Source organism: Neopsephotus bourkii, unplaced genomic scaffold (genome assembly GCF_033783945.1).
Source record: "Neopsephotus bourkii isolate Nb327-2 ecotype Australia unplaced genomic scaffold, CSIRO-AGI_Nbou_v1 NB_1358, whole genome shotgun sequence".
In the NCBI taxonomy this organism is placed as follows: domain Eukaryota; kingdom Metazoa; phylum Chordata; class Aves; order Psittaciformes; family Psittacidae; genus Neopsephotus; species Neopsephotus bourkii.
In genome coordinates this window covers 4,278,115-4,303,974 of record NW_026901837.1, presented here as the reverse complement: position 1 = coordinate 4,303,974, position 25,860 = coordinate 4,278,115, and the positions used below count along the sequence as shown (strand labels likewise).

The following is a 25,860-nucleotide window of genomic DNA, read 5'->3' as shown; positions in this document are numbered from 1 at the left end:
GACTTTTGTCAGATTTTATAGATTTGTACATGTCTCCTATCATCCACTCTTGCACGCATATGCAGCAATATCATTCTAAATAAATGTAAAAATATTTGGCCTTTTTATAAGCTGATACTCCACGCTGCCAACTCTTTTGATAGTTGGTGTGGGTTGGGGTTTTTTTGCTTCCAAATCCTCAGCTCTGAGACAAAGAGACTGTAACAGGAATCTCAGCTCAGGGGTTTTGCTTTATTTTGAATGAAACCCTGCATGAGAGCTGGAAAATGTAAAATAAAGGTCCTATAGCGGATCGAGTAAGAGAAACCTAAATCCTCGTAAATTTCACCCGAATTCACGCCGGGGAGCAGGGAGGCACGTAAGGCTCGGGATTCGCTTCTTCCCGATAAACGCAGGTCTCCGAGGGGCTATCTCGTCCAGTTCTGATGGGGTTCAAGAAGACTGACCCCAGTCTCAGGGCGCTCATCCCCAGGCGGAGAGGACCCGAGGTGATGGCCTCACGGCCGCTCCCTCACCCTGCCAGCAACCAGAGCTGGCAGCTCGCAGCCGGACCTTTATTCCTGGGTTGCAGGAAAGTAACGGGCAACCAAGGGGAGAGGGGAGGGCGGGCGAATAAAGAAACGCGGCTGCCGGTGGCCGTGGGGAGAGCGAAGGGGGAGGAGTGCAGCGGCGGAGCATGCTGCAAAGACACTGGGCCGGAACGGGAGGGAAGAGGCGGCGGCCGCTCACGCGGGGTTGATCGGCCCGGAGGGGCGGCGGGGAGGTGCCAACAGGACGCGGCCGCGGCTCAGCCCCCGCCGCTCCGCCGCAACGCGCCCGGCCCCGCCCCGCCTCGCCGCCACCAGCGCTCTCAGCAACGGCACCAACCGCCGCCGCCGCCGCCACCGCCCTTCCACAGTCCGCGCTCCACCCGTTCCCTCCGCCTTCGCCCCGCAAGCCGCGCGCAGGGGCCATTACAACCAAAGGGGGCGCAGGCTTCAGCGGGAGCGCCGCCTGAGCGGTGCCGCTACGCCCCCGTGAGTAACGGCGGCGGGAGGCTTCCCCGTCTCCATCCTCGCCCCCTTCTCTGCCCCCCACCATTTCTTTTCAATGCCTTATTAGCCCCCGCGACGTGCGGAGACTCACCTTCCCGCAGACAGGCGGCTCGGCGTCCAAAATGGCGGCCGACCCAGCTTAACCCCATCCTGTCCCAGCATAGCTCCCTCCCCGCCCCATCCTCGGCTCGGGATTCCGCAGCCTCACCCCAGCCCGTGCGGCCGATCGCCGAATCACCGGCACACACCCCGCTATCCCCTGCTCCCCAGCACACACATTCCCTTCCCGCGCCTGCCACCGGGACGAGGAGGGTGAGCAGCGGGAAAGATTCCCGCGCCCACCCGAAAGACGGAGGGGGGCGGGTGTGTGTGTTGGGGAGTGACACCTCTCCCGCTCGTTGCCGCCTTCTCCCAACACACGGCCCGTCAACCTCCCCGTTCCCCCCTATGGTTGCGTCCGTGACATCATCATCATGGCAACAACAGCTGCAGCCCGGAGCCGGGGAGCCGCCGCCACCGTGTCTGTGGTGTTGCGGGGGGACGGGCTCGCGCTGCCCGTGAGGCGACTGCGGACGGCCGGGCTCTAGAGCCCGCGGGGCGCCCCGGCCAAGTGCGCGCCCGTGTGTGTAGGAGCAGAGGCAGCGGCAGCGGCAGGCGGCGGCGGGGCGGGGGAAAAGAGCGGGCGACAGACAGAAGGAAAAGGCGCGTGCGAGGGCGCGCGCCCGTGCGTGAGACTGTGCGCGCGCCGGCGGGGCGTGCGGGCGGGGAGAGGAGAGGCAGGCGGGGGGCTGCGCTCGCTCGCTGCGGCGGGGGGGAGCCGTGCGGGCTCCGCGCTCGCTCGCTCCCTCCCTCAGTGCGTGCCTCGGCGGCGGCGGCGACGAACAACATGTTCTCAGTGCGGATCGTGACTGTCGACTACTACATGGGCAGCCCGCTGCCCGGCCTGGACCCCTGCCAGTCCCACTTCCGAGAGGCCCCAACCAAGCGGGTGCCCGTCGTGAGAGTCTTCGGCGCCACCCCTGCAGGTAAGGGACCCCCCGTCCTTGCTGCCGCCGCCCCCCGCTGCCGACGGCCGGGCGGGGACAACTCCGCTGCGGCGAGGGTCCTGCTGGCACCGGGCCCGCCGCCGCTGCCCCTACCCCCCCGTGGCGGAGGCAGCGGCAGCTCGTGCTCTTTGTGGCTGGGTCGCACTCTCCCCCGCCCGTCTACCCGCACCCGCCGCTGCGGCGCGTCTCACCTGCCAGCGAGCGCGCCGGGCCCAGCCGGCGCCGCGGGGCGGCGGCGGCGGCCGGCGAGGAAGGGACATGCCCCGGCTGTCCCCGCCAGGGAGCCCAGCAGCCGCCGCGGGCGGAGGGGTCATGTCCCGCCACACACCTCGCCTGCCCCGCCGGGCTGGTGGCGGCGGGGAGCTGCGGGGCCGGGGCGGAGAGCCCGTTGCTGCCGGGGCTTTGTGCGCGGCGCGGCCGGCGTGGGGGCTGCCCCGGGCGAGCGGCTGCAGCTGTGCAAACACTGGGGGCAGCAGCCCGCTCCGCGTCCCACACACCCCCGGTGAGGGCAGAATAACGGCGTGTGGGCCCGGGGGGTGGCGGCGGCACACGGAGAGATGTGTCTGCGGGGCGAATAGCGGAAGGGAGAGCGTACAAGGGGAAACCTTTGAACGTGGTTACAAGTGAGACTTCTGCAGTACTTACAAAGTGGGGGTTTATGTTGATCTTACGCTAGCGTGGTACACATCGCGTAAAACGGTAGGCATTGGTGCTGCAGTGCAGAAGGGAACGTCCTAACCGCTGGCCACATGTTGCCCCCCGAGACTTCCTAATGTCACATCCGACTTCTTCATTGCCTCTTCTCAATGGACTTGTGGTTATAGTGTTCGCACACCTCCAGTATGTTTTTGACCCTCAGGACAGATTTCTAACAAATGTAATATTTAGGAAAATAAATTTAATGTTTCTTGTAGCTTACCCATACGTTAAGCACCAAGTTGGAAAAAAAAGCCCACCAACCTGTTCTTTGAGATGTTAGAACTAATAAGTGTCATTGCTTGTGATCCCTTTTCACTTATTTTGTGTAATGCTGACCTTGGGCATTAAGGTATTTCTATATATTTTATTGACTTAGGTATCGAAAATGAGATATTAGTATGTACATTAAATATTAGGCAAGACAGCAAGAAAAAGCATGTAATTCCCTTCACCCAGTTACAGTTAAGCAGATTTTCATTTTTGTTTGGTGGGGTTTTTGGGGGGAGTGGTGGTTTTGGGGTTTATTTATTTATTTGGAATTATCTGTTTAGGCCCAGAGGAACATGAAATATTAAAGCTATTATGATCTGATGCATCTGCAGCTCCAAATTATTAAGCGAATGAGTGGGATGAATAGATATAATATTGAAATAGTGGGACCTATCTTACTGTAGTTCTAATTTTGCATACAAAAGATATTATGTAATAATATTTATGTAATGGCATGAGTAACTATTTCATTATTAAAAAATGTAGAGCCTGAGGTTGTCTGGCAGGTAGCAGGCTTTCTGTGCATGCGTGTGGTTAACTCATTAAGGCTTATGTCTTTTAAGAAAATGTTTAGGCTGTGCCATATCATGGATGTGGCATCACAAAGTAAACAGTGAAGTAGTTTAGTTGTCCAGCTATTGTAGCACAGTAGGAAATCTCTGGCTTCCCAAACCATAAACTTTAATATTAGATTGCATAATAGAAGTGTTTCTAATTTGTCTTGGTTAGAGAAGACACTTCACTACAGTCTGCAAAGGAAGTGTGACTTGGCTATCTTTTGTTTATTTCCTTGTTAAACATTTTAATGGCTTTTTTTTTCTTTCTATACCTTTCATGTGTGCTAATAAGCTAAAAGACTTCTTGTTACATCTGTGCATTATCCTTTTCTTTTTTTAAAAAAGGAAACAAATGAAACTCTGTCTCTTTTCAGAGGTGTTTGACCTAAGCTGTCATTGTCAGAAGTAGTGTGACTACAAAGAGAGGGCTGTCCAGTTACTTGAGAGTTGAAATATGAAATGGAGTATAGCTGCTTACATCTACGTTGACATTTTCTTTGAGGAAGAAAAAATAGTTAAAAAACCCTTACACTGTATAGCAGTGGGATGTACTTATTGTTTGGCTTGCAGGCAGTGTGATGCATGTCTGCACTTGAGTGGGTCTGGATAAGCATAACCCTTCTCATTGTGTTTAACTTTTATGTCTTGCCTGCAGGAAAGGTGCTCAGTTGCTGTGCTGCCTACATGACAGCAAACTACTATGTCCATGTAGGCTGCTTCACCTCTGACGTGATTAACTCTGCACAAATCTTAGTATGTTTAAAGTTGTGTGTCCATGCTGTGCAGCTAATTGGAAGCCAGGTTCGGAGCAGACTCCAAGTTCCACCTGCTGAGTGAAGGGGGATTGATTGGTATGTGGAAATGGCTTATGCAGATGTTTAGAAAGTCAAATGTCTAGCAGCACTGTATCTTGTGTCTAGCATCAGCTATGGACATTGGTTCTGAAGGCACCTATCCATGCTTTCTGCCTCTTGTGGGGTTTGTGCTCAGTGTGGTATGTGAATGCCAAGGATTGCCAGTGTTCTTATCTTTGAGGGCTTTCATGTAATCTTGTATTCAGCAATTGATTTGTAAAGGTTTGCTGGTACAATCTATAAAATTTAAAGTGGTTTGTGTCATGGTGGTTAGAGGAGGTAAAACCCAGACATTTAATTAGAAATAATGAAAGGATGAACTCCTAGAATGGACTGTGTTGGCAATAACATTTGACAACTTTTTTAGGTCTTTCAAAGAAGAAATTTCATTGTATTTGGTAAGATTATGCGAGTCATCTCTTGATGTTCTACATTTTTGTATAGTAAGAGCTTGAAGGGCAAGGAATCAAAGTTTTATTTAAGCTCAAAGATCTGCCTGTTATTTTCTGTTGTTCTATGAAATATAAAGAGTAAAATTCTGACTACAATAGCAAAAGGGGAAGCACTACTTGAATTTATGTGTGAATGCATCTTAGCTGTTTGAGCCATTTCATTTCATTTTAGCCATTTGGTGCTTGAAGCAGACTGGCATGCCTGTTGGCATAGTGACTTGGACAAAAGTATAATTTCAGGAATGCTACAACAGTGCTATGGTGGTAATGCAATGAAAGCAGTGTTAATACTTTATAAGATTGTAGATACTATTGAATATAGTATTATTTGTATCTCTAAAGGAGTCTTGTAATACTGCTGCTTACATTTAGAAAGAATAGGTTTTAATTCATTAGGTAGTGCTCATCTATGAAACAGTTTCATTGTCTTCTCAGACAGTGTTTCTTGTCTGCTAGCTAGGAATTTCTGTAAATGCTTTTTATAAAAAAAACCCCACAAACAAAAAACCTTTGAGAAATTGCAAGGCCTCTTTATTAGAGTGAAATCGTACTGAAAATTGAATTTTCTGTTTATGGATGGTCTTTTTTTTTTAATTGGTAATTCTTGAATTGTCATTCTTGTTGCTATGTTGTGGTGTATGGATGTATCACAGTTTTGGTTTATTTCCTGCTAGCTTTTGGCCATTTCAAGCTCTTCACTGACCACTTCATAATAAGTATGCAGATGCTCAGTTGGGTGTTTCTGTCAGGTGCTTATTCAACTGCAGGAAGACAGAACCAAACTGTAAATACATCTATAAAGAAATCAGAGTGAGACTAGATGTCACATTAGGAGAGACGTGAACAAACAAGCTGAGGTTGCTAAGTTATTGCTTCACTTAACAAGACTGAGTGCAAGTAGCTGAGGATACTAATCGTAAACCACATACAAGATACCTGATGAGTCGATGATTTCAACAGATAGTTGAAATATTTTTAAAAAATGAGAAAATTTGGGTGTGACTTAAATCTGATACATGTTATAAACTTTACAGAAATAGGTGTGCAGTTTAAAATTGCTTGTGTTAGGCTGAGAAATGTTTGTGCAGTTGACAGGAGGGCCTTTGGAGAAGGCAGATTAGGAATTTACCTAAGGAAAACAATGTGTAATTTGAGAAATTATATGAGTCTGCTGTCCTCAACTGCCACTTAATGTATTTTTTTTTTTTTAAGGGTTTTGTATTTTACATTATGAAAGCACTGATCCAAGAGTGAATCTTACTTCAGGGCAGCACAGAAACTCAACCAAAGAGGAGGACGTTTTTAAGTTACTCTTACATGGTTTTGGTTATGAGTTTTTTCTGAGGCTAGGTGTAATTTAGAGTAGGGGTTTACTGCAGCAAAATCTGAATGCATCTCAGGTAGATGTCAGAGTTTCTCCTTGGTTTTCTGAGAGGCAAAAAAAAGCAGAGGCAAATGCTCCAGCTCAAATTTGGCTCCTTTCCAGCAGCAGTAGCTCTGGTATGAGTCACTGAGGGGGCCTGCTTATCTTCTTTCTTCTGTTCTTCCCTCCCCTTTCCCCCTCCACTGGCCTGAATAGGCAGTATATCTCATTCCATCCCAGTGTCTTTCTCTGCTCCATTGCTGCTCACTTGAGAAGGAATGAGCTCATTGCAGGAACTTCCTTCTTTCTGTGCTCAGCTTGTGATTTTCCCCCCCCCTCATTTTTGCTACCATTTCAGACACTAGCCCACAGTGGTCATTCCCTGCACTCTCCTTGATTCATTATCCCAGTGTTCATAGCCGAGCATCATTCTAGTTGCTGCTACTTCCCATATTCCATTTCCCAGAAGTGGGCACTTCTTAACAATTTTCCACTCCTTTCATAGTGAGAGGATGCAAAATAGGATGCAGCCATTGTGCTGGGGCTTATGCTTCTGCCTCACCTGTTCTCACCCTCTCCTAAAATATACCAGCAGACAACTCTTGATATGGGGTTATTCTGTGGACTGCAGCATGGCCTAGAAGATTTCTAGCATTGTACAGTGTAGCTCTACTTCCAGTGTACCATTTCTGCATCTTGCACTGGCAGGCTTCTCATACTTCTGAAGAGTTATTTGAAAAATAGCCTCATGTTCATTTGTTTCTCTTATCTCCAGAGGTTTATAGTTTCTGTGAGATGTGAAAGGGCTAGTGTAGGAATGAGAAATTTTAGATAATGTATTTATTCTGAGATTGTTTCCAGTGTTTGAGTTTTGTCAGTGATGTGATTGGAGGTCATTAGTTTGTGGCTTAGTTGGTTCTTAAAAGGATGTGTTTTCTAGTATGTTGTGAGGGTTTTGTATTTCAGATTTTTTTGTGGTTTTTGTTTTTTTTGTTTTTTTTAAGAACATTCTCCTTGTTTTGGGTCATTCATTACATACTTTGTATAGATTGCCTGCTGAGTTGTTTGAGCAGTGAGAGGCTGCCTGAATAAACTGTGAGATTCTGCTCCACTGGCATGAAACTTGTTAAGTAGCAAATTTAGTAGCCATGTATATACAGCTTGCTGTGCTTCTGTTTCTTAAATAAATCTTAAAATACTGTGACAAAATCAGTGTTGTAACTAGAATCCAGATATTAGTTTCATAACCAGTATGCTGTTTGCTACTGTAGAGTACCTCTTGGTCAAGTCACTGAATATATTCATACTTTTGCAATTCAGTCAAAACAATACATGTATAACTGACACTATGTGCTTATAACTCCATCATCTGCAGACTTTAAATCAGCAGCATCTCTGCTGGGTTTATATCTAACTTGGGACTGATTTTTATGGTAAGAGTCCCAGAAATACACTAATAGCTTATCTGTCTCAGCTACAACTTCCGGTTCTGTTACTCACTTGTGTTACTGGTTGTTGAAATAGCTTCTTTTTCAGTGCGTAAAATGAATCTCCTCTAAATAGCACATTGGCCTGAAAATTGTCTCTCTTATTTTTATCAGAGTAGCACATGCATATCACAACTGAGGTTGGTGGGATTAGACAATCTGTAAACACTGAGAAACACAGCTCCTGCTTACTAATTTTTTCAGTCTGAGTAGACAAGATAAATCTGTGGAAGAAGGAAACAGGTGTGGTAGCACCATGCTATCCATTTCTTCTTAGTATCTAATTTCAGAGTTCCAGTATTGATCATTTAATACCTTCTTCTGCTAACTGTTGTCATTATCCTGGTTTTGTCCTTTACCCTTGATTGACTTGACTGGCCTCTGCGTGCAGTGGGCCTCTGAGAAGGATGATGATGACAATGAAAATTTAACCATTTGGAAAATGGCAGCATGAACACTCACACTGAAAGATTTACAGTGGATGTTCAGTCTCACAGGTGAAGCAACTGAAATCTTTCAGAATGATTGGACCAGGGTCACTGGAGATTCAGTCCCATGTTACGGGAGATTATTAGCTCTACTGTTTTTTGTTGTTTGCTTGTTTGTTTTTTGGTAAGCATTCTGTATCTCCAGCTGTTGCAAAGCTCTTATCTGTCATAACTGGATGTTGAGTTGACGACTGGTGAACTTGCTTCTTTCTCTCTGTCCTCCATGTCATACTTACTGTCCCTGTGTGTTACAATTGTGTGCATTTTTTAAGTTCCTGTACAAGTCTCCTTTGTATTAAATACATTCTATGGGGAAAACATGTTTCATTGTTTATTGAATTGCTGTCTCGCATTTCAGGAACATGTTCATGACAGACACACAGCTAAGTATACCTCTGTAAAGAAAAGAATGGTTCTACACCAAATCAATTGCAGAACTGATAGTACAATGAAGAAGCTACTGTCTACAAGCACTGGTATTTCTGTGCTGCTACCCTGCCCACTAATAAATTAATGCATACAATAAAATAAAGTTTTTTAATATGCTGTCAAAGGTAGTTGTGATAACAGTTACAGCATTAAGGCCTAGGCTTGATTAACAAGATCCAAGGACCAGTTGCACAGATCTTCCATGAAATCTGTATAGTTCAGCTGTAATTGCACTGTTATTCATGATACCTACATGTATTCTGGTGAAACCAATAATTTTAAGAAATGCAGTGGAATAATCTAGTATATAAGATTGCAAACAGGCAGTATTTATCTGCTTGTGATACAGTTACTTCAGGACTGAGGATAGAGCACAAATATACAAGAATCTGAACAAATACCAGGAAAGTTTGTACTAGATATAGGGACTGTCTGAAATGCCAGTGTTTGCATGGGCTTCATTCATGCATGTTTATTAAGGTTCTTTTCTTTCAAGAGCTGCTTTTTATTACAGAGAGAGTTATAAGGTGTGTAGAAATTTGTGGGGTTTTTGGCAGGGCATTTAAATAAAACTTCACACTTGCTGGCTGGGGTGGACCATATGGCTTATTAGGGAGCCGTTTGATGTCTGTATGCTCCAGCCTTTCTGTAATCAGCATGCAGATGGCCATTTCAGATAACTTCTTCCCCTGCTCAGAGATATATATATATATATATATATATATATGCAGTCCATCATGTTGACTGCATGTTTATGAGTTCATGTTATGTGACCTTGGCATACGTGTGCGTGCCTTCTCAGATTCTCAGGTTGTGGAGTCATCGTACTTGGGTGATATTCAAAAGCCATCTGGCTGTGGTTCTTGGGCAGCCAGCTCTACATGCCTCTGCTGGAGCAGGGGTTTTGGATCAGGTGACATCCAGAGGTCCCTTCCAACCTCAACCATTCTGTGATTACTGAGATTACTCTCAGCAGCAGTGAGTATCCAGGTGCTCTGTACAGTCTGTTCTTGTGTCCAGGTAAACACAGTTGCATCCAAATGATGTGGAAAGGTTGCCAAGGAGCTGCCTTTGAGTTGATTACCCTATACCTGTGAAACTTACTGGAAGGTTTTGGCAGTGTTAGTGAAAACTGATTCAGATTTGGAAAGCAGAAGAAATGAAAGAATATTCACTACAGAGACCATTGCCAGGTTGTGACTGTCCCCCAGTGACAAGTTCATTTCCTGAAAGTTACAAAGAAAGTAGGAGCAGTCACTGCTTATTTACATTCAAGTTGTGCCTCTACTGTTTGCTGACTAGACAGTGTTTACTACAGCAAGGCTGTATGTCCTATTTTAGGCTCAATATCAACATGTGATGGTGAGAATATTGAAAGGGCTGTGGAATGTTGCACCTAATCCATAATACTTGGCATTACTCCTCAGGGGAGGTTTACAGTACAAGTTTTCTGAATTTTGTATAATGAGATATATAACGAGTCTTTCATTTTGTGTTTGAAACTACCTAGGTGTGTTTCTGCATAGCACAGATCTTAAGCAGTGGGAATTGGAAACTGATTCAGCCCTCACTTCTGCAGGTAGTTCTTTCAGATCAGTAATGAACAGACTTCTATTGCTGCCACCCTATTATATATATTGTCTAGATGAAGAGGTTATTTCCTGGAGTTCTTGATATAGCAGCTTTTATATTTCCTTTTTAAAAATTATCAATTTTACCTAGCAAAAATGTTGCAAAGGACTTTCATTTCAGGTGAATCTTCCTTCATGTTCTTGTATGTTTTTATCCATTGACTGTTAAGCAAATGGTTTTGTGGCATTCATATTTGTAAGCAGGGAAACCTGGTTTACTACTGTCTGTAGGAAATTAGAAGAAATCACCGGCACAGGCAGTTTCATACTCTGAGGTAAAATTAATCTGTTTTTAGAAATACTTGATACCAGATACTTTAGTTTTTTTGAATGTTTGAATTAGTTTTGTAGAACTGAGACTTCATCTGTACTGGTAGACCGAAATGGTAGCAGTAAAACCAACCTGTTTCTGCTGTGTTATCTGTCTTTCCAACAACAGAAGTGTGCCTTTACCCTCAGAGTAATGTTAGGGTTGGAACTGAACTCTAGAGATCATCCAGTTGGTCCAGGTGCCCTGCTGTAAGCAGAGTCAGGTATACCAGCTCCAAGGATGGAAATGCCACAACCTGTCTGGGTAAATTCCCATGTTTGACCATCCTCATAGTAAAATAAAACAAACGAGGAGGAAGGGCAGGGGGAATGTGGAACCCAAACTTGCATAAAGGTTGGGTTTTTTTTTTTAAGTTGCTTCTGTTTCAGTTTGTGCCCATTGCCTGTTGTCCAGTCAGTGGGCACCACTGAGGAGGAGTCAGACTCACTCTTTACTGCTTTCTATCTGGTGTTTATATACATGGAATTGTTAAGATCCTTCTGCCCTGACGCCAATCGTTCTCTTCCTAAGGCTACAGAATCCTGGGTCACGACGCCTTCCCTTGTATGTCTGATGCTCCTAGCCCTTAATCATCTTCATGGCCTCTCTCCAGTATGTCCATGTCTGTCTTGTACTGGGGAGCCCAAGCCTGGACCAGGCATGCCAGATGTGTCTCACCAGTGCTGAGTATAGAAGGGTCACGCCCCTCAACCTCCTGAGTGTTCTTCCTAATGCAGCTCAGGACACCATTTGCCTGCTTCGTGGCTGAGGCACATTGCTGGCTCCTGTCCTTCACTGAGGCACATTGCTGGCTCCTGTCCTTCTCTGCAAAGCTGCTTTCCAGACAGTCTGCCTTCAGCCCCTAGGGATGTATGGTTACTCCTCCCCAGGTGAGGACTCTGCTCCATGCTTGGAGAGCTTCATGAGGTCCCTCTCTGACCATTTCTCCAGCCTGTCAAGGTCCTGCTGAATGTCAGCACAACCCTCTGGTGTATAAAGCACTCCTCCAGATTTTATCACCTGCAAACTTGCTGAGGGCACACCTGTACAATATCCAGGTCACTAATGAAGTTGTTAAGCAGCATTGGCCTCAGTATCGACCTCTAGAGTACACAACAAATGACTGGACTCCATGTTCCATTATTGCAAGGCTGCTTCTCCTCACTTCAGTTTTATTTCTCTCCCCACTGCGTAAGAGTTAAATCTGTTTTATAGCTCTCCAGTGTGTGTTTTGTTGTTACCTCTTCCTTTTTTTTAACATGCCATCCTTTGAGGTGAAAGTATATGCACTTCATTTCATTTTTTATTACAGCAAGGTTTGTTTTGAAGCATTTATAAAACTTCTATGTAGCTATCTCAGGTATGGTATAACTATGCAAAAATAATGAATCCTAGGTCTGTATTTTCTGGGGTTTGATAGTGTGTTTTACCTGAACAGAAAACGTAGGAATGATCTAAAATAACTGAATATAAGTCATCATTTGACTAAAAAGGTATTGTGTGTCAGAAATACAGTTTTAAATGTCCCGTGTTTTCCTTGCATCAGAAAAGTAGCATATGTTGTGCATAACATAATTTAGTTTGCCATGGTAATTCAGGTCTTTGGGTTTTTTTTTATGTATAGTTCTTATAGAATTTGTGCATTCATATGTACATCTGTAAACTTGCAATTCCCATGCAGGGATTAATTTAGTATCTTTACAGTCTTATGTTCCTGTTTTGATCTGATGCATTGAAAAACCCAAAAGAATACAAAAAGCATACCTCAGAAACCCCACTAACAAAACTCCCCACCTTAGTATAGATGGGAAGAACAGAATAAAGTTCTGCTAAGCATTTTCAGATTGTGCCAGCATATCAGATTTAGGTGAGCTTCTGTTCTTATGCCAACAGTTGGAAGTGTAATCAAGGAAATAAATAGTCATTTTTAACCACTGCTTTATTAAAGATGAAAGACTTAAGAACAGAAACCAGTTGTTTTAGGCAGTGTGCAGATAATGGTGGATAGTCCTCACTCAAAAAAAAATCATGTTCTATATAAACAGAGCATTAAAAGGTGTAGAAAGAGTGATATGTTATGAAAACAGATGGCATGGTAATACTGTTAGTCATTATTTTGAAGTGGAATTTTGTAGGAGGGATTGCCTGAATGGAAAAAAAGGAGGAGGGGAGGATGTGTTGAAAGGAAGGCTGGGAGTGGAAAGGAATATGTAGAGCATGTGAGGTGAGCTGGGGAAGGGGGGTTGGTGGAAGGAGAGTGCTGAGAGCCAGAACTGTGGAAAATACTGATGTTAGACTTGCAGTAACAGGGACCAGTTATCTAAGGCTTCTCCCTTTTGGTTTCACTTGCTTTGGCTCATGGGGCTGATTCATCCCCTGGAATTTCTTATCTTCAGACTTGTGGCTGGAAGTAGATGGGGTGTTACATGAAGTTTATTGCTCTGTGCAGTGGGAGAATAAAGAAAGAAAACAGAGTCGTCGTTGCCACCCCCCCCCGGACTGAGAACTGTCCAAGAGGTATAGAACATACAGAGAGCTACAGTACTGAGCACTGTGCAGTTTGTGAGCATGTTCAATGTTGCCTGCTTTCATGAAAATTTGTATTATTTTTAGTTTAAGGGATGTGAAATTGTAAATAAAATTATTTCTGAATATCTAGTGTTCATCTTCCCAGTGTACCAGTAGAAATAAGCTAAAACCAGCCAGACTTAAAGCCTGACTTTGCAGCATGATGCATGTACAAGAAAATATATCTTTTGCTGGCAGAGCAAGATAGGTGGGTCTGAAAAATGTAGCTGTGTATGTGACAGATTTAAAAAATAGAACAAAAAACAAACAGTGAGAAGCAGGTCATTTCTTCAACTGATCTTCTCTTTAGTGTAAATGAGCTTTCTGTAGCCTGTTTGTCATGTTCTTCACTTGCTTCTATAAAAATCCTACTTGTTTTTGTGTAAGCTTGATTTGCTGAAAGAAAACCTTAGCCACATTTTGCTTGTTACACGTTAGTCTTTGGCTTTTTTAGGGTGTCATTCTCTTATGGAAACTACTAGCAATGCAAAGTTTTAATTTTATTAATAATTTGGCTTCTGTAGCCATATAACTCATTAAACCATGTCATGTCACTGAATGTTTGAATTCTGTAGTTTTTAAAGGAAAGAATGAGTGGTGGCAATTTATTTATTTTTTTTCATGACCAGGGACTTGGTATTTTCATAGCAGTACATTGATGGTGGGAGGCTGAAGCTTATGCATTTGACAGTAAAGGTGTGGAGATAAAATGGTAATGGAAAAATAACATCAGATCAGAGTGGCTAGAGAACCTTTAGTAAGAAGTTGGATTAGGAGAAAACCTGGTGACTTAAGATTGCAGTGTAATGCTTTTATTATCTGAAGATACATAATTTGATATAACAAGGGTCAGGAGAAGCACAAGTAATGTTTAAAACTGAGCATTACAAAACTTTGGCTGTTTTTACAGCTGCTCTGCAGCAGCTGTCAGATGAAGCTTGACTCTGCATGTGCTTCTAAGACAGTTTTCTGATCCAGTAGTTTGGATTTTTTTGTTTTATATTTAGTTAATGATTTTAAATGTTTTACGATATGCAGTATTGAACAGGAGTTTCTTACTCAAAGAGTTTAATGCAGGAACTGTCACATTGCAGCAGTGTTGCTTTCTGAAGCAGTCTGATTTTATTTGACTTCTGTTTGGACAAATGCACGATGTGATTATTAGTGTTTTTACACTAGGAAGTCACTTAGAATTGTGGGGGAGAGGGAAGAGGAGGGGAAAAGACTGATGCAATAGATTTGCTGAGCTGATATGAGACTTGGGGGACAGTGTTGTGGGGTTTTTTTATGGAGGTAGACTCAGTCTGTTTTCCTCAGATAACTGGGTTCTTTATTAACGCAGTGTAATTGAGGTTTCAGCTGATCTACAGCTGAAAATAGCTTACTGTTTCCAAGTATAGTGCGAGGTGTCCCTGCCCATGGCAGGGTTGGAACTTGATGATCTTAAGGTCCTTTCCAACCCTAACTATTCTGTGATTCTATGAAAAGTAGATAATTTTCTACCAATTGTTTGTTCTGAATTATTGCGGACACTGAAGCTCTGCAGAAGAATTCTGCTGTTTCAGTTCATCAGAACAGTGAAACAGGATCCTGCCTAGTACTAGAGGTAGCGTATTCATGTGAGGATTACATATATGGAGAGAAAAAAGAGGTAAACATAAAACTTAGGGAATTGTAAATCCATTCCATCTGCATTCATAAAGCAATCTCAACTTTTTTCCCATCTAAACATTATTAAAACAGTTTCTTAATTTCTTCAACTGTGTAGTGATTTAACAGCTATTCCTTAATGTAACTAGACGTGATAGACTTAGATATTCTGCTGTTCTGGATATAAGCCTGGCTCTTCAATATCTGTGAATTGTGTATTTAAATGCATACCTAGAACCATAGTATTTTTGGCAGAATAGAACCTAGTATAGTGGTTACAAATCTTGTAATAGTCCTCAACAAAATTTTGAATGTTAAAATTTAATATCACTTGATTTTTTCAGCCTTTTTTTTTTTCAGTTAAGTTGTAATTGGAAATTTCTGCAACTGTTGTATGGGTATCCTTCATTTTCTTGTCATTTGTAGGAAAGGAGAGGAGAAGTATGTTATAGGGGATTTATCCACTCAATCTTTGGCTCTATCACTACCAGAGTAATTGGGTATGAGTGCAGCTTCATGTGGTTATACTTTGAAGTGTATGTTTCATTTGTCACTGTGAGTTTGTTAGGAAAAATGAAAATATTTAAAAAAAATATTGTTTGAAAAATCAGTTTAACGATAAAACTTGTAATTAAGGATGATAGTGTTACCTATACGAAAGAATGACTTCTAGTAAACTCCTATAGAAGTGATGCTTTTTAAAGTACAGTGTTTCTTTCTTCATTGTAGCACTTGTATTCTCTCAATTTTGAAAGAAATGTGAGATCTGGAGGTAGTTTTATGTAATGTCTTAAAAATTCATTTTATGAAAGGAAAAAAAAAATTCATATTCTGAAGTACAGCAGCTGTTTTACAGCATCTGATTACAGTGACTGTTTTTTTCCCAAGCATTATGTTTTAAGAAGTCTCTAACGTGACTGGTTAATGTATTGTGATTATTAATAAATAATATAAAGGAACTTTTTATTCTCTCTGATACTGTTGTTTGCAAGCTGGGATCGGAATTGAAAGAATACAGATTTTTGTATGTAAGGAAACAGTCTTTTTTTCTTTTTCAACATGCTGAGTTGTTTGGGCTTTTTTCTATTTTTGATTAGTTTTCAGTTGACTGACAGAATTCATCACCATGATACCTTACATATTTTACCAGGAGGAAAGTGTTTTTTCATCAACCTATGTTCTAGTAGCTGCCAGCATTTAGAACAAGGAAATCTCCAAGTTGATATTGGAGGCTAGCCATGTAAAAGGATAGGGCGCCAACTGCATGAAGTGTTTTTCTGTCAGATAGCTTCTGTGTGCACTCATCCCTAGCTCAGAAGTAAATCTGATCTGAGGTAGTTTCTGCTTTTGTGAGTTAGCTCAAGTTCTGAATTAATGAAGCATAGGTCACATCTGTCGTGAAAATGGTTGCTCTTTGACCGTTTTTGTAGCAAGCACAGTGAGGTAAAGAGCTCTTTTTTCCAGTCAGGAGCTTCAGTCACATTTTAGAATAAGCTCAGTTGCAACTGGACATCATTGTCGCTCATTGCCAAGCTCTACATTTAACTGTTTAGACTTAAAAACGCTTCCAAAAACCATCTCTCATGAGGCTTAGGTATTTCTACATAGGCCCAATAATAGACAAAAGGCTTTACTCCAAAGGGGTTTGTAATGGCTAGAATTGCTGCAGTTTTCTTTTAAAATTTGCTCAAGCAGTTAAGAAATCTGTAAACAAACAAACAAAAAATCAGACATTTTCTACTGTTCGTAAAGAATGTGATGAAAATGGAGTAATCTTTTCCAAAAGTGAGAAATAAACTGAAACAAAAAGAATTGTGGGTGCAGTTAAAACTCCTAATTTCCATTAAGTGAAAGGTGAAAAAAGTGAGAAATGCAGATGATGATGATTATAATTAATATTTATGTAAAAATGGGTTGCACTTTTCCCAGTGGGGAGACAAATATTTATGTTCTGTAATTGTCTGTTAACAGAGATCTTGATCCCTCACTGTTGAATAGTAGCAGCCACAATAATAGGATTAATGTGTCAAAAATGTCACATTTTAAGATAATTTTTTTTGTTAACTTGCCATTATTGTAGGAAATCATGTATTCAATCTTTCTTTGTCTTGAGAGTTTCTTAATATTTGAGACATTGTTAAAATTTCAAGGGACAATTTTAAGTTGGGTGTAAGTAAGTTTTTTGGTAGATGATTTGGCTAATGTGGTTCCATAACATCATGACTTGATTTTTCAAAAGTATGTATTTACAGTTACTATAAAATCGATGTATTTCTGGTTATCTCCAGGAGTTCCACCCTTATTTCCACTTTTTTAACAAAAATGTGCTACAAATGTTTTTATTTAGAAACAATGATTAGAGTGCTATGTTTCTTCTTATGCATGATTGTCGGGGTGGTTACTTATTTGGAAGAGAGAATAAGCAGAAGTCACAGTCTCATGTGTGATTTGGGTATGAGGTTAAGCTTTTAATTCTTTATGACCATGATTTTTAAGTGATTGCTATTTTTTTCATGCAGTTGTAACTTCAAGTTTCTGTCTCCCACACAAATACCTAGTTCATGCCCTACACAGAATGTTACACTTCAAGACTGAAAACCTGGTAAAAGTGAGATAAATCTAAAGACTTGCCATATCAAACCACTGCCCTTTTAAGTAATATCTCTCTGTTTGGTCATTATACTTCTACTAATTAAAGTTATTTTAAATTGGATTAAACTCTTGCAAGAGAATAATTCATTCAAGTTGGCCTTTCAAAATTCTGTTCAGGTTGAAAGCTGAGAATTACATGCAGAACCTTTGCAAAGACATTTGACTTTTCTTTCTTTTAATTCTGTTCCTGCAAAGAGGGTTTTTATGAGTATTTATCTCATATATATGTACATGACTGCATTTCTGTCTGCCATATATGCAGTTAGCAAATGATTTTGTGTTTCAAAATACTAAAGTAATAGTTGAAGAATGAAGACAGAAGGATTGAATGACTTGTACAAGGTCATGAGGGGTTTCAAGTGGTATTCGTCCTCCTTTTCTTGCCTTTAGGTGTCTTAATCACAAGACCATCATTTGATATAATGATATGCACCAGTGCTTCTAAGAATTCTTCACAAGAAATGTGCCTTTATGCCGTAATACTGTGTGTGGATTTGTCCAGCTAAACTAAGTGAGCAATAGACTGGAAACAGACATTGTAGAATATGTTTTGAAAAGTCATAAACAAAAGGTGTTATTAAAAGGTTATATTTTGAGGGAACTAAAGATGGTTGTGCTTATGAATTTCAGCTTATTCCATTCAAGTTTGTGTTTTTTTCATCAAGTGTTAAAGATCTGGAGTATTCTGTGCTGCTAAATCATTTCAAAGACTGACAGCATAGCATTTTATTTTCTGAAGATTAAAGCTTTGACTGTGCTGTATCTTCCCATGTTTTTGAACCATACTCAAGCACCAATCTAGTGTACTAGTGCTAGTACACTTCCACTTTCTGAAAGAATTGTTTGAAGGATAGCCCCTGACATAGTTTGGCTCACGCAGTTCCTTTCTTAAAAAAAAATCCTGGACAGGGAAACTTGGCAGACAGTCCTATTGGAAAATAATAAACACGCCTCTGCCAGAGGTGTTTGAATTTGTTACAGTCATCTGGTCTGGACTAGTAGCTGCTTAGAGATCTATGAATAGCAACATTAGAGGCAGAGGAGCAATTTTTCTACAGGCATAGGGTTGAAATGATTCTTATTTGGAAGTCTGCCTTTGTCATCAAAGACTTAAAAACACAATGTTTTTGTTTTGGTTTGGTTTTTTTTTTCTTTTAAAGGGTTTTTTTCCCCCCTGAAGAAAATAATATGTGGCAATAAACAGAATGTAAAATTTGCTGGGATGTTCATTTTAGAACAGGACAGTGTAGAAGTACCCCGGTGACACTGGTGAAGGGTTTTTCTAACCAAAGACAAGACAAAAAAAAAATAAAATAGCTTTGCCTGTGTTCTTAAATCTCAATATCTTTTGGTAGTCTTGAGGCAATTCTTTTCTACTTTTCCTAGAAATAGATGAATTTTTTGTCTCTTAAGGGCTAGGGCTCCAGGGGTTTTAATAGTCAGTATCTCTTTAGAGTTGCACAAGGGTTACTGTTACTTGCTCTCAGTACAAGGTTTTCAGGTTGTTTTCCCAGTCCACAACCATCACTATTAATACTATGATGTAGTGGTCACCTGTGTGAGAAGTTCCCATTGGTCTGTGTTTTGCTCTTGATACACATTGTGTTTGTTTTGCTTCTGATATATTCAAGCTAATTGACTATGATTTGAAATTATCAGTTAGGTGTTTGTGTTAACTATGCAAAATGCTTTTTAAGCACAGGTTTTTATTCCTGGTTATGGTCTGTTTTCTCCAGGTGTCCAGGTGTTTGAATGTCCATTCAAAGCAATAGCGTTGGAAGGGGAGTCTGATGGTTAGGGTGTTAAAGTTCAGGTTTTGTTTTCCCATCAGTTTCCTGTAGAGCTTTGGAAAATGCTATTTACATCTATAGGGATATAAAGCAAAGTAGAAGCAAAGTCCTAATTTTATAAGTTGGCACAGTGCTGCACTGGTAATCTGATCTAAATAATTTGAATCTATGTTACCGTATTTTCACTTTTTGGTGTAATTGCAAATAAAAAAATTATATAATTTTCTTCATTGTTCTGAACTTTGCTATCAGTACTTCCAAGTTCTTCTGTTCTGGATGCCTGAACAAGTTCAAGTGTGTCAGTTGTTTCTTAAACTCACTGTTGACAATGCCATTGTTGTTACTCAAAGGGTTAAATTAAACCTTTCTCTCAAAAGGACCAGGAGCTGGGACAGTGAAATAGACTTCATTGTCCAGAATTAAAGTGCTACCATTAGTACTGGAAATAAAATGCAAATATTTCCATATCTGAGACACAGAAATAGGAATATTTGTGTTCTGTGATAGTGGTGTCCTCAGAGATTTTTCTAGACTTTAACTAGGGCTTCATATACTTCTCTTTATTGCTTTACAGAACTGGATACACCCAGAGAATCTTGTTTTGTTTTGTTTTTAATGAGTACGAGATGATGTTGACTTTACACTTCAATAGACCAAAAGCATTTTCTAATTAGTAATCTTTAAGGACTGTGAGTTAACTGCGGCAATAACTGTCCAACAGACCTCAGGAACAAAAATAAAAGGAGGTATGATTTGTCAGTGTACTTCTGAACCTGGATAAACTACTTCTGTCTCCTGACACTGGACCATTAGTGTGAAGTTGTTGCATGGCTTCAGGCAGACAGCCTTTCTTTTCAACTCTTGGAAATGTAAGTAATTGCTTCTCAGGAAAACTAAATGCTCTTTTAAGGTGTGTCTTCACTAAGTAATTAGCAATAGTGCTTTTGCTTCTTGCCCAAAAGTGTATTATGCCATTTATGTTAAAAACCTGCATGTGCTTTCAGATTTGGTCAAGTTTGCTTGCTTTAGGGAAAGTCATGCATTGGAATTCAAGCCCATTTATTTCTCAAGCTTGCTATGGTTTATTCTGGTAAAATTATTTGAGGGCCTGTGGTCCTCCAATCCTGTTGCTGCAGTTGTTCTCAAAGGGCATGTAAGCTGACATAATGTGCTCGAAAAGCTCTCGGAGGACCTCGGCATGAAAAGTAGAATACAGAAATACATGGATGAACAAAACCAATATTGAAGATGCATAATCACTGAATGATGTCTTACAGGGTTAACTTGGGGCTTCAGATCTGGTTGCTAACCTTTGAGTTTTCCATGGGGTAACCAGCTGCAAGGGTATCTAAACACATGTGAATAAACCAAAAGCTGTTCCAAAGATGTGAAGACAGTCACTTACCTGACAATGACAATGTCCTGGGTTCAGCAGTAGCAGTCATTTTTCTCCTTATTAGTAGCTGGTGCAGTGCTGTGTTTTTTACTTTAAGCCTGGGAACAGCGCTGATAACACCGATGTTTTTAGTTGCTGCTCAGTAATGTTTAGTCTGACCAAGGACTTTGTGAGTCTCATGCTCTGCCAGGGACGAGGGGAAGCCGGGAGGAAGCAGAGACAGGACACCTGACCCAAACTAGCCAGACAGGTATTCCATACCACAGCAGGTCATGCCCACTATATAAACTGGGGGCAGTCACCTGAAAGGGCTAGATCACTGCTTGGTCAGGCTGGGTATCGGTCGGTGGGTGGTGAGCGGTTGTATTCTCTTCTCTTGTTATTTCCCTTATCATTATTATTATTGGTGGTAGCAGCAGTGATTTGTGTTATACCTTAGTTATTGGACTGTTCTTATCTCAATCTGTGGGAGTTATATTCTTTTGATTCTCCTTCCCATCCCTCCAGCAGTTGGGGGGGGAGGAAGTGGGGGGAGTGAGTGAGTGAGTGAGTGAGCGAGCGAGCTGTGTGGCTGACTGGGCTTAAACCACAACAGGAAAAGAAACTATTTAGTAGCTTCTAGTCCTTTTTGTTTTCTTTTAGGTCTAGCTTGTTCCATTCCAGTAGTTGCAGCATGGGAAAACAATGGTTTGAGAAGATTACAAGATGTGTATTTTGCCCTCACCTGGAAAGAAGACCTAATAGATTCTTGTTTCTGTAAGCCCTTGGGTAAAAAGCAATGAAGCCACAAACAAACAACCCCCCCAACCAAACAAGCACAATTAATATGGAATAAAATAATTTCAAATGTTTACTTGGTAATAGCTTTATCAAAAATTATATTCAAAATGCATAAAATTACCTCTCATAACTGATCTACAGCGTTGTCCCCAAATTCTGTTACTGTGGTAAAGAAGACTTCATTTTTACTTACGAAGTGTACAGTGTCCTAGGAATTGGATGGATTATATTTTGTTGAGTTTTGTTCCTGCCCCTTTGCTCACTCTTTTAGCTAGTATTTAGTCCTAAAACTTTCCAACATGCTTTTTGTTGTTTTGTGTTTTGTTGTTTTTCTTTATTTTCCAGATAGGTACTACTCTTGCTTTTGTGCAGTAACCCCTTAGTCTACATGGACCTTTGATTAATGCAGTGAGATGTGTGTGTTTTGTTTAGATGTTGTTATTTCAGTTATCAGGTTGTAGTAAGGAGCTTAATGAATTCCTATGGGTAACTTAAATGTGGGATGTTACCATCCTGTTACTAAAATATGTAGCTTTTAAACTGATTACAGATAAATAGTGAGGTCTCACTTTGATCCAGTTAGATGATGATGGTGGTTATTTTCTCAGAGCATGGGAAATACAAGTTCTCTTGCATTCATTAATTATTTCTGTAGCTTTTGATGACCCGTTCAACTCAAAAGGTTAATACAGTAAGATTTTAAATATTTACATTAAACTTGTAATGATATTGTTGACTCCTTTTTCTAAACATGGTAATCAATAGACATAAATTTTCAAAACCTGAATGAACAAAGTCCTGTTAGTGGAACTTTGTATGCAGGTTTGTGTAGTATGTCCTATTCCTTGCTGGCTCCAATTTAAGCAGGTTTTTATGTAAAGCCAAGTTTCTTAAAATAATAGCAGTAATCCCAGGGGGCATAAAGCATCCTGGGAAGACAGGTAGACCTGAGTTTTTTTATTTATCAACTTTGTTTTCAAATGAGAACCAGTTCTGCAATTGTAGTTGTGAAGAAACGTTCAACGCTAAAACCAAGTTGATCTAATGAAATGCTGTCTGCTTGTGCTGTCAGAGAATTGAAACAGTAACTCTGAGGTATGAACTAACCAGTTCTCAAACCCATGCCAATGTGAGTGCCAGTAGTGGTGTTCTAAAATGTTACTTCTACTCACTGAGCTCTAGAAAGTACAACCAGGCTAGGTGGTCTCCAGAGATTTCTTCTCGCCTCACTGTTCCGTCAATCTGTTGTGTAACAGAAGAATTGTATTTAATATACCTGCATTAAAATAAGTTTATCCAGTTACTTTGTATTTCAGGTTTATTTCTTTGTTCCGTTGAAACATTTTAACTTATTCTATTGGATTCAATTAAATGAAATATTTATATGTATACCCAAGTCATTTCTACATAGTATTTATTAATGGAATTGAAACTAAAAACAAGTTTTCAGCTCTTCGTAAGTTTTGAATGAGAGAAATCTCAGTTTGACAGTGCTCTTTTAGTCCTGTGAGTAAAATTCTAGAATGCAGACATTTCAACTGGAGTGCTCCTTGTTTGAACACAAACACACACACACACACATATGCTGTTAACTGCCATATATAGAGATAAAAGCTGTATGATTACAAATGTTATTGTTGTTTTAATATACAGTCTATCTTGTGTTCAGTTTGACTGTTTTTGAGGTCTGTGACAAAAACATTAATTCTTGCATGCTTTTGCACATGTTTTCGGTGTTGTTATTGATGTATTTTTATATTTATATTCTTCTACTGTTTGTTTTATTGCAGCTTTATTGTTCTTTAACCATGTGCCAGGAAGTATAAACATACTGGCTCTTTCTGGCCTGGTGAACAATATTGATTCTTAACTGTAATAAAACTGATGAAAGTGGTTTAAGGTGAGCATGTCACCTTATACTGTATGCTTTAATTTGTTCTGAATTATATGTAGTTGCAGAGTAGTATCTAGAGTTTGATTTTTAGGAAAGTTCAGTAACTTAGGGGGCTTAATCACTTTAAAGAGCATAAATATTAATAAGCTACTGGTTATAATATTTATAATAAATTATTTTTAGTGCAAAATGGCTGTGAAATTTGTATCAATAATGTATAATATTAATAGAATTCAAGGAAGGAAAAGAATTGGAGAAAGTGAAACAGTGCAGCAGCCATACACACTTACGTAAATCACCTGACAGAGTTTGGGTATTCAGAGTGGGATGTTGTATGTAAGAGCAAAGAGTGTAAGCAGTGCCCATCATACAGAAAACAGTGATTGCAAAAAGAGTTTTGGATCATTGAAGACCAGCAGCTGACTGAGTATCAGTGTAATGATAAAAGAACTAATGTCATTTTTGGTTACGTTAATAGCAGGAGAATGCTTAAGAGGTTGAAGGTAGCATTTGTGAAACATGTGACAAGTGGTGTGTCCAATTTCTGTGCCAGTGTATTTTAAATTATGTTGAAAAAACATAGAAGGCTCTGTAGATAGCTCAAACATGTTTTTTCCTCCTCTAGAGGATATTTAGCTACATTTTGGTTAGACTGTAGTAGGAGCTTGTGAAGAAATGATGAGAATTTATGGTCTAGTGTAGAAAACCATAGGAAGACCAAATGCCTAAAATTTAAGCTAGTCAAATTCAAACAACTCAAACAGATATAAAGCAAAGAAGATTTTTGAGCGAGAGGAGTTTAAGGGATTTTGAACTGCGTGTTAAAGGAGATTGGTGGCCTTCTTTTCTCCTAAAGCTAGATCTTTAAGATCCTAAATGGATCTTTCTGGAATGACTGCTTTTGTCGTGTGACTTACTGGATGACCAGGTTAACTTCTGGGTTTGTAATATCCTGGGAGGTATGAGTTCCAGTTCCCCATTATGCTCCTTGTGTTATCTCAGAGCTTACTGGCTTGTGCTGTTCTAATCTGTATGTGAAGAGACAACCACAAGTATTGGGAATATAGATAAAATCCGTGGGTAGGAGGATTGTGTTTTCTGTATCTTGGAACTGGTGAGAGAGCTCACTAGCTTTGCAGCACCATTCTGATGGTGTTACCCTGTAGTAACAGCTCTGCAAACTGTCATGGAAGGAGCAGCTGATACATTGTAAATTTATGTGCTAGTTTAACCTGTTGTAACTTCTGTTTGTGCTCATGCTTCCAGGGGCGACAGGCAAAACATCATGCCTGTACTTTAAAAGCCTTTGAGCGGTTGTAGTGTGTTCATCTTGCGTAACTGTCATTGTGGGCACTGGCACAGTGGAACCAGAATTTGAAACTAAATGTGCATTTTCTATCAGATGCGTTTTGGGGTAATTAGGTCTCTCTCTGCGTTTATCTTACCATGGGGGAGGGAGGTTAGTGTTTAGGGCAGGGAGGCCTGTATTGTCTTCCAAAAGCAGCTGTTAAATGCACAATTTGAGTAAAATTTAGCTTAATACACCAACTTTTGAGATATGCTTAACCTTAGAAATGCATCTGATCAGTAATTTAGCATGTGTAGGATTGGATTCTCTTGACTGCTTGTGACCTAAGAGAAGATGACAGTATTGTGCATGTTCTCCCACCATGGCCAGGTAAAAAGCCAGAAGTGTTTGCGTTGAGTCACTGACTTTATTATGTATTCGTTATTGCTAAGTAGTTCTGATGCATATTGTATTTTCGCAGATGCTATTTCCTTGTTTCCTTTGTGTCATGAAACCCTTCTCCAAAAAAGAGGTAAAAGACTCGAGATACTTTTTCAGGTAGTGTTTGATCTGGTTAGATCTACAGAAAGATTTGGGCAGGTGTTTTCAGCCAAATAAAGCTAGTATTTTAGTAAACAGAAATGTGGTTTGGCATACCCAGTCTATTTTTATTCCAGCCTCTTTTTAGTGTATGAAAAAGTAACACTGTAAAAAGCAGTTTCAGTAGAGCACAGGATCAGGCCAGACCTGATGGTTTGATTCTGTGCTGTGTAAAATACAAATAGAAAGCCTCTGCTGTTCTTTTCTAAAGCAAGTGTACATTTGTTCCTGTTGGTGTTGAGCATTTCAGCATCAAGTATGGTAACGCAAAATACAGTACCACAGCATTATTTGAAACGGTTATCTTTATTTCTAGACAGATTTGTTTGTTTATGGCAGTATTAGTATTTCACTGATATTGCTCTGGTTTATGGCACTGAGAGACCTTCCTGGCACTGCCTTTGTGCCTTCCTGAGAGTGTGAGAGGTCATTGCAAAATACTGGACAGTATTGTTTGGGAAACAAATATTTCCAAAGAGTCAAGCCCATCTGGTGAAGGAAATTCACCCCTTGCTGTCAGAGATTTTTTTTACTCAGTCATACATTACACAACCCATGTTGATGAAATACAAGTCAGAATGAATCACTGGAGAAATCTCAAGTGGAATGGAGAAATAATGTG

General features: G+C 40.7%; 1 protein-coding gene across 1 annotated transcript in view; it reads left to right on the top strand.

Moving 5' to 3' along the window:
• The first annotated feature begins 1,782 nt into the window (after window positions 1-1,782).
• The window catches only part of REV3L (REV3 like, DNA directed polymerase zeta catalytic subunit), a 119,336-nt gene continuing 95,258 nt past the window's right edge, over window positions 1,783-25,860 (top strand). The window contains exon 1 of the mRNA XM_061366818.1: window positions 1,783-2,059. Within this exon, the coding sequence (XP_061222802.1) occupies window positions 1,921-2,059 (139 nt within the window). The 5' untranslated portion in view covers window positions 1,783-1,920. The remainder of the gene's footprint in view (window positions 2,060-25,860) is intronic.